We start from the raw sequence: 8360 nt of genomic DNA, 5'->3' as shown, positions 1-8360 counted from the left end.
TAATTAAGAAAATTTCGGAAATGCCGGCTCAAATAGGTCTCTTAACTTTAGAACTTCTCAAAGCTTAATGTATTAATATGCTTTGGGCTCCAAAGGAGAGGTATACTACACAGCCTTTTCCAAACTTTTATTCAACAAGTATGTAGTACAGTCCACTAAGTTCCAGGCACAGTAGTAGGTCCTAGAATACAATCCTGAGCCAAAGAGATCCACTCTCTGCTCTCACGGAGTCTATGCTCAGCATGAGATTGTTTGTTACACTACACAAATATTGACTGTAGAGCACAGTAAACGTTATGAAGGAAGAGTTCATCAGTATTTTCTAGTACATGAAGAAGACACCTCTTCTACTTGAGCAACAAATATTTCTCTTAAAGTTCTTCCATAAACATGGTTCTAAGAGTCTAGCCCAGTGTGAAGAACCCTGCTCACAGATCTAACATGTTTCCCTTGCTAAAAATGTATTACATTTTCAGAAGTAAGGTCTACAGGCAAAAGCAAGACACAAACCACTCATTTATGAAAAGGCCAGAATTAATAAATACCTCCAGATGCTTGATGAGAATAGCTCCAACTTTAGGGGCTGCTTAAATTAGAGTGATGTTGAAACAGAAGATCTGTGCTGCGGTCTACACTACGACTAAAATGAATGTGGACTGACGCAAGGATCTGATCCACAGTGGTTCCTACTGAAAGTAGCCAATTTGAGTAAGCAAGTCTTCACCAGTACTGCAAACCTGCACCCACTGTACTTTATACTGATTTCTAAACAACAAGGGCCTTTCTATTTTTACAGCTGGTATTTTTAACAGAAAAATATAACACCAATTTTAAAGTATCATTAAATAATCCTGTTAATTTTTTCCCTTTCTTTATACATAGCTGCAAAGCACTAACCATGTGCAAGACAGTCCACTAACAATCATGGAAAGCAAAGAGGAAAAAGCCTGGTTGTGCTTTATTTACTCTCCTGATGTGGGGGTGGAGAAGTTACAGAGGGAAAGCCAAATTCATCACTTTCAGAAGAATCAACTGGTATGTCAAAAACATGCTGACATTTTTAAATCTTCAAATTTATCTTTATCTCATTGGTGATCATTCCAACATACTGTCAGTAAACAGGAATAGTTAAGCATTTAAAATGTTTAATACTTAATGAACCACCTCAAGAGTCTAAAAACAGAGTCCTTTTTCACTCTATGCTTCCTATATTCCTATATTGCGACTACCAGATTCCACAGTAGTATTACATTTGCCATAATGAGTGTGGAGAATCAAATCTGTAATTCACACAAGAGAATGTAAAGGATTCTTTCATCAAATAAATCTATCTGGTAAATGAATTTTTATTACAAAAGTATCATTTCATCCCAAATTACCTGAAAAGAAGCATAACTCCCTTCTCTCCAACAGCCACGCAGGTAATTTTTAATACTTTCAGACCAAGAGACAATTATATTTAAAAATAATACTTCAGTGGATGACGGAACTCAAGAGATAGGTAAGTATTTTGACTGATTACACTCCAGCGACTGACCATGTATTGAATGGACTATAAATATTGTCATACTTGATTTTTTTCCTATCAAATCCCAAGGTTCTATACTTCTATTTCAACTGTGTTGGCACATCTAAAAGGAAAGTCGACTTACCTTAGACCTGAATATCAACAGTATGATAAGTAAATCATGAGAACATTACTCTTTGGCATGACCCATGTAAACCACACTTCTGAAAATTCAAAGAAAATAAAATGTTATACCTTATATAGCCTACAATATAAAGATATCCTAGAAAGATAACCATTATAAGTTAATGTCACCCAATATCAAATCTTTTATACTGTTTTCTTAGCAAACCATCAATTTCCACCTAGTTTCCAGTGAATGGGGAGATAAACATAACAGGAATAGTTCACTCCTGGGTTCATGTCAGACTGACCGGAATTATGTCTAAACATCACCATTCTATAAAGACAGGTAGGCCAGTTTTAACTCTAAGCAGGCTATTTTGGGACTCCAGATACATAAAAGTCCTTATCAATCCACTCTATCCATGAACTTGGATCATCCAAGTGAAAAGCAATATTATGAAGGATGAGATCATTTTTTTAGGCTAAATTTAGTCCTTCCTAGTTAAACAATGACAGTGACTTAATAACATATTTTCATTTTCTTAGGATGCTCGCTACCAAGGATGAGTTAACCAAGTATATTGAGATTTGTGCCCCTCTCCAGTTTTTGAGCATATGTCCTCCTTTATCCCTCCTATCTTTTATTTCTTTAAGAAACTTTTAAAACAGGAACAAGGAAAAGGAAACTTTAATGATTTCCTTAACAGGTAATTTGATTTATATAAATTCCATTTCCAACTTCTAGAAATAAAGGCAGACACAAAATTAATTTAATTTTTTAATAAACCATAAAATTTAAATATTCAAATAAAAAGAAACAAAAATAGATATTTAAGCCCAGCACTAGATTCTGTTTTTATTCTTTCTCTGGCTATCATGGGGGCTTGACTTACCTGGGACTAGAGTACAGTAATACAGTTATGATGCTGGTGTAATGATGAACAAGTAAGTAAAAACAATGAGAAACGGCTTGGTAAAATTTACTTTCAGATCTGGAAGTGAAGATCAGTGGTTCACTTGAACCCCCTGCAGAGACTTTATGTGGGTCTTGCCTGTGGAAAACTACTATGGCTTACTGCTTGCTCTTACCACACTTATCTTCGTCACAGCTTAGCACTCCTGGCATTTTGATCCTTTTGCTCACTGAAGCCCACATCAGTCTGTCAAAACATCAAGGGGGAAAATCCCCAAACTGAATAGATGAATAAACACTTTTAATGTGAACAATCATATTCAGACCAACTTCTTCTGAAAAAATACAAGTCAGTGGGTTTTTTTTAATCCTTAAGTAACTCAAATATTACTATTTTTTCTGCCTTACTAAAATGGCACTTTTCATTTTATTGACATTAGCCAATTATTTGCTACTCACTTCTATTTTTCTCTGATCACAATGCTACCCTGTGTTTTTCTTTTTGATTGAGACCTATACTTTCCATTCCAGAATATTTGATCTTTGACTAACTTTGTCTCATTCTGTGAATAAGTCTGCTTCTGATTAGTGAAAAAATGTCACAAAAGGAAAAAGGAAGCAGTGAGCACTAGTAGGATCTCACTGCAACATTTGTATAATTTTTTTTATGAGAAAAACATTTATTTTTATTTTGGAATCTAAAACCATTATTGTATGATACCGTCTTTTAGAATACTTAGGCTGACATTCAATTTGAACAGCAAGTTAGCTCACAAGAAACAAAGTGTAATGCACAAGTTATGTTCAGCTGGTAGAGACCCAGCAGCATGGTAATAAAGTGCAGCAAAACTTCCTTGTTTGAATTAACAACTCCAGTAACCTCTGAATATTTTTGGTAACATTAAGGAAAAGCTACCGCAGTCTGGAGATTGGTAATCTTGATACTTCAAAGACAGGCTACCAGGGACCACAGTGAAATATTAGACCTGAGGTCAATGAAAAACACTAACTTGAAAAGGAATGGGTTTTCCCAAAAAAATGCAAAATTATACAGATGCTTAAGATACTATGATTTGACAGATTTACAATGATAAACAGCAATGATAAACTGTAACATTATTTCAGTACTTTTAGTGTAAAGAACACATATTTAAAAATCGGCAGCAAGAAATTCTGACAGCTCCTGAGACAAGTTATCCTATGCCCAACACCCATTTCATGCCAATGATGACCAGTCTGAAGGGTAACACACAGAATAAAAACAGTGATCTACTATAGGTGAGTGAGAAAGTACTGGAAAAGTGACAAAATTGTATGTTATTAAATGACAAAACATATTTTGAGGCTTTATTTAAAAATCTCTCACTGTTCATTATCAAAGTTACAAGATTGCATACCAGTAGACAGACTGTAAACATAGGAAATTTTCATTAAGGAAAGATGGGTTTACTGTAATTTGATCTTTTACAAAAAATTACTGAACGTTATTGATAACAGAATTTCTCTTTTACTTTCTTAAGTCTAATTCTCTTGAAAATTAAACCAATGTTTCCACTCCCTCGAGCTAAAGTTCAACCATGGTCACCTTAGGAAATACCCTTGTTTATTTGTTAATCAGAAATACAAATTGAGTGGCACATATTTCCATTTTCTTCTTAGGCCGAAGGTTTCGGCTTCATTATATTTTACAAGAAAACAGAAGACTTGCAGTGGTCCTGTAGTCTTTCATGTCGCAGCTGAGGTTTAATGACGGCAGTGGAGGGAAGCAGTGGTGATGCACAGTAAGACCAGCCCTAGTGCCCTTATCTGACATGGAATCTTTTTCCTGTTTGGCTTGCAGCAGTGTTTCTGGTCAGGGTGCCTTCACCAAACCTGATTGAAGCAGAAGGGTGACATGCTCTGGTAAATCCTATTTAAGGGTGATTCCATTCAGGAAAATGGTTGATCCTTCAATCTGTTGGTTGCGGGATGATGCTAATATGAAGAAAATTATCCGGGTAGCTCAGATGTTCACTCAGCCACTGCAAAGGTGTTTCCAACATTGGTTCAATTCCATGAATCATTACTTGGTTCTTTTTTTCCCCATCTATTCCAAGAAAGAAATCCAACAATAATCGATGAGTCAAAACAGTTGAAGAAAAAATAATCTGCTGCCTTTGAGAATCCTCAGTGAATCAAATGGATTTTACTGCTTTAACAGGTTAAACCTGGTCTGTTTCCTGCGCAGGAAATGTGGACATGGAGAAAGTTCAAATGTTGCAATATGTATCACCCAAAACAGAAACCTGAGGGTTACAATGAATTCTGATAAAAATTCTGTTGCTATATGTGAAAGTATTCATTCTTTCTTAATTACTGTGCTTACCTAAGATTGACGTTAATGAAACCATAGTGGAGAAAACAGCCCATTGTACCCACTGATCAAAATTTATTTTAGCTATACATAAAAAACTGTACTATTAAAAATGGCAGGTGTATGAAGTAGGTCAATACATATTTAAAACATACAAAACAGAAATGTGTCTAGAAGTCATAAAAAATAAGATCAGGTTTTTTTTTTTTTTTTTAAGATCAGTGTTTAAGAAGATGTTTAATGAAACAGTTGGGAGCTTTAAGTTAATTTTCAGTAAAGTTGTTCAAAAATGCATGAGAAAATTTTATAGAAACTATTAGAAGAAGAGTTAAAATTTTAATGAGAAGGAACTAGGAGTCTGACTCAGGGATTTCTGTTTCAGAATCATGAAATTTGATTGATTTTTGTTGATGTCCATTCATTAATTAAAAGGTTGCTGCAATTTATGCTTTTTTCCTAAGTTCAAATTTTGTTAAAAATTAAAGATTAGCTTTGTGTCTTTTATGATTTTGGTATAAATCACTGACAATCCTGAAATAAAACAAAGCATGCTTGGTTGCTACAGAATAACACCAAAAGTTAAAAAAAAAAAAAAAACCTTTTTTTTTTTAAAAAACAAAACACAGAACCTTCAAGAAACTGTATCACTCCTTTAGCACAATTCTTGGTCTGTCTCTTAAGTCTCTTCAATCTGCAACATCTAAATCTCTCAGCTTCCTGGACACAGAAGGCAACAAGGAAAACAGGGAATTCATGGAACCGCATGAGAGGGAAATACCCCATTTTTCCCCTTTCTTCTCTGTTGAAAATGACGTTTGCATCCCTAGTGCTCTAATGTCTAGGCAGAATGGGCTGATGATGTATGGTGATCATGGTGTGGCTGGCACCTGAGACAAGAGACCCTTTTAAAGAAATATTTAAACTTCCTGCTAGAGGCAGCACAGTCCTGGGAGGTGACAGTCAACAGACTGACAATGAGAAGATATAAAACCACTGGAGCATTGCTAAAAGAATGCCAAAAATAAAGTCGTAACAAACATACTATCAGCCCCAAAGATTCCCAAATAAATGTCTCCAGAAAATGTCATAGCTTAAAACAATTCTGGAAAAGGCTTATAATACTATTAACCTAAAAAAAATGCTTTCATTGTTTTGATTTGTCCACCGATCTCTGCTGCATCTATACATACTTCTTACACAGTTGTGATCACAGTATTAATACAATGATTGGTTTTCATAATGATGTGAATCATTTATAACCAAAAGATTAAGCTATATACAGAATACTATAGAAAGCACGGTATTAGTACTTTGAGAAGATTTTAAAATGTTGATACTCAAATCGGACAAACCCTCAGCTATCTGGAATGATTCATTCTTTGTAAGTTCTAGATTGCCAAGGTTTTACTGTATTAAATCTTTCTTAGAATATTTAAAAACATTTCCGGTGCAGTTCTCTTTATAGCCTTATTATATATTTCTTTGAAATATCTTAATATTCTCAGAATCTTCCTCCTACTTAGCACTGAGTCAAAAAAATGAAAGAGCAGTGGTGTAAGAGTAAAAGTGCTTTATCTATAAAGTTCTTCCTTAAGCAGTGTCACCTTTGGATAGTATGGAATAAAGCTGAATATCCAGAATTCTGTGCCTGCACCAGCATGTAAATGTGCGAGCAAATACGACATGACGCACAGCATGTCTGAAAGGGAATAGACTGACCCGCGGAGCCACAGAAGAGGACCCACGGAGTCTAAGAGTGGTACAGCAGAAGCTGGGGAACGTAAGCACAATTCACTCTGTAGAACAAACCCAACAAATCACATTATCAGAAACCTGAATAGGCAGCACTGATTCTCTGGTTTAAACTAAGACCACGTTTAATCTGGAACATAAAAGTATCACTAAACATGGACAACTAAGGAAGTGGTCCAGGACTGTCATATCCTTCAACACAACAGCTTAAGATTTTACATATGTAATTTGGTCATTGCCTATATTTGTCCAAATATTTCACCTGTGTATATTTACCTTTCTGGTTTTCTGACTTCCTCTGATAACATAACTGTCACCAGAAACATCAGAATGGGACAGCAGTGCCCTTGGAACTATGAAGTAAAGTTTCTCTTATATATCACAGCAGCCTAGCATGGTGCCTGACAATAAATGTCTTCATGGCTTGAATCGTTTTGCTGCTGGTTAAACACACTATCAGAAATAATGCTTTGAAAGTCATGTCTAGCGGCTGCCACTGCTATGGAGAATAAGAGCTCGACTGAAAAAGACTGCTTTGGTTATTAAAACAACAAAAAGTCAGAATGCTTTTGAAAGAGCCCAGATGTATATATGCCATCACCAAAATTCATGTTACCATAAATAACAACAAGCACAACAGCATATTTTGGCAATACCAGAACTAACAGAACGAAGCAGTGAAAAATTAGCAGATTCTTTTTCCCCTAACAGAAAGGAAACGCTTGATGATACTGCTACTAAAGTAAATCATGTTTTTGGTAAATATATCTTTGTGTTTCAAAATGGGAATCTAGAATTTAATACTTGGGAATAAAAAATATGTCACTACAAAGTAAATGACTCAGGAGAAAAATGTTACTCCACATCTCACCCACTCAGATTTTTAAAAACGTTAGTCTGATGTTTTAAAGTAGGCAAACGTTTGACACAGTAATCAAGTGAACTCGTTCTATACGAAATTCTCTCATACAGGGCACTTTTGGGGGGTAACTTTTGATTTGGATATGATTTCAAACTTAGACAAAAGTTGTAAGAACAGCATAAGGACCTTCTCTTCACCCAGAGTCATCAATTGTTTACATTTTGCCCCATTTGCTTTATCATCTTATGTATATACAATTAATTTCTGAATCATTTGAGAGTAAATTAGAAACACTGAGTCTTTTACCTTTGATATTTCAATGTACACTTTCTAATAAAAATATTCTTTTATATAATCATAGAACAGTTACCAAAATAAAACATTAACACTGACACTATACTATTATGTAATCACTTCAGAAGTTATTAATTATCCTAGTTATCTTTTCTCCAGTCTAGGGATCTAGTACAGGAATCACACATTGCATTTAATTTTCAGGTCTCTATACTCTCCTTTAACTTGGACAGCTCTTGGCCTTTCTTTGCACTTCCTAACCTTGACAATTTTGAAGAATACATGTCGTTATTCTATAGAATGTCCACACAGTAATTTAAAAAACTACCTCTTTTAATTCATGTTGTAAATATAAGAACAGTCATCCCTAAATACTTTGAGTTTGTGAATTAAGGAAAAGGACAAATAAATGTCAGAGACAAGCATTTTCTTTGGAGAGAATAGTAATTAAATTCACTTTAAGAGTTAGATGTTAAATCTAAAGGGAGCATATATCTATAAAGAGACTACCACAATAAAATTTCATTTCTTATACTCATCTTACTCATAAGTC

The 8360-nt window shown here is 34.7% G+C and overlaps 1 protein-coding gene across 4 annotated transcripts in view; it reads right to left on the bottom strand.

The window, feature by feature from the left end:
* Positions 1-221: 221 nt before the first annotated feature.
* The window catches only part of ATG5 (autophagy related 5), a 120683-nt gene continuing 112544 nt past the window's right edge, over positions 222-8360 (bottom strand). Inside the window, exon 6 of one of the 4 annotated variants that reach the window (XM_065911559.1) lies at positions 222-4632. In XM_065911559.1, the coding sequence (XP_065767631.1) occupies positions 4496-4632 (137 nt within the window). In that variant the 3' untranslated portion in view covers positions 222-4495. Of the gene's footprint in view, positions 4633-4673; positions 4766-8360 lie in introns of those variants that run through there. The other 3 variants (XM_065911556.1, XM_065911558.1, XM_065911557.1) reach the window with 3 other exon arrangements.

This window comes from Muntiacus reevesi, chromosome 19 (assembly GCF_963930625.1).
Source record: "Muntiacus reevesi chromosome 19, mMunRee1.1, whole genome shotgun sequence".
NCBI lineage: Eukaryota > Metazoa > Chordata > Mammalia > Artiodactyla > Cervidae > Muntiacus > Muntiacus reevesi.
Note: the sequence above shows the minus strand (reverse complement) of the source record. Positions and strands in the feature narration are given on the sequence as shown.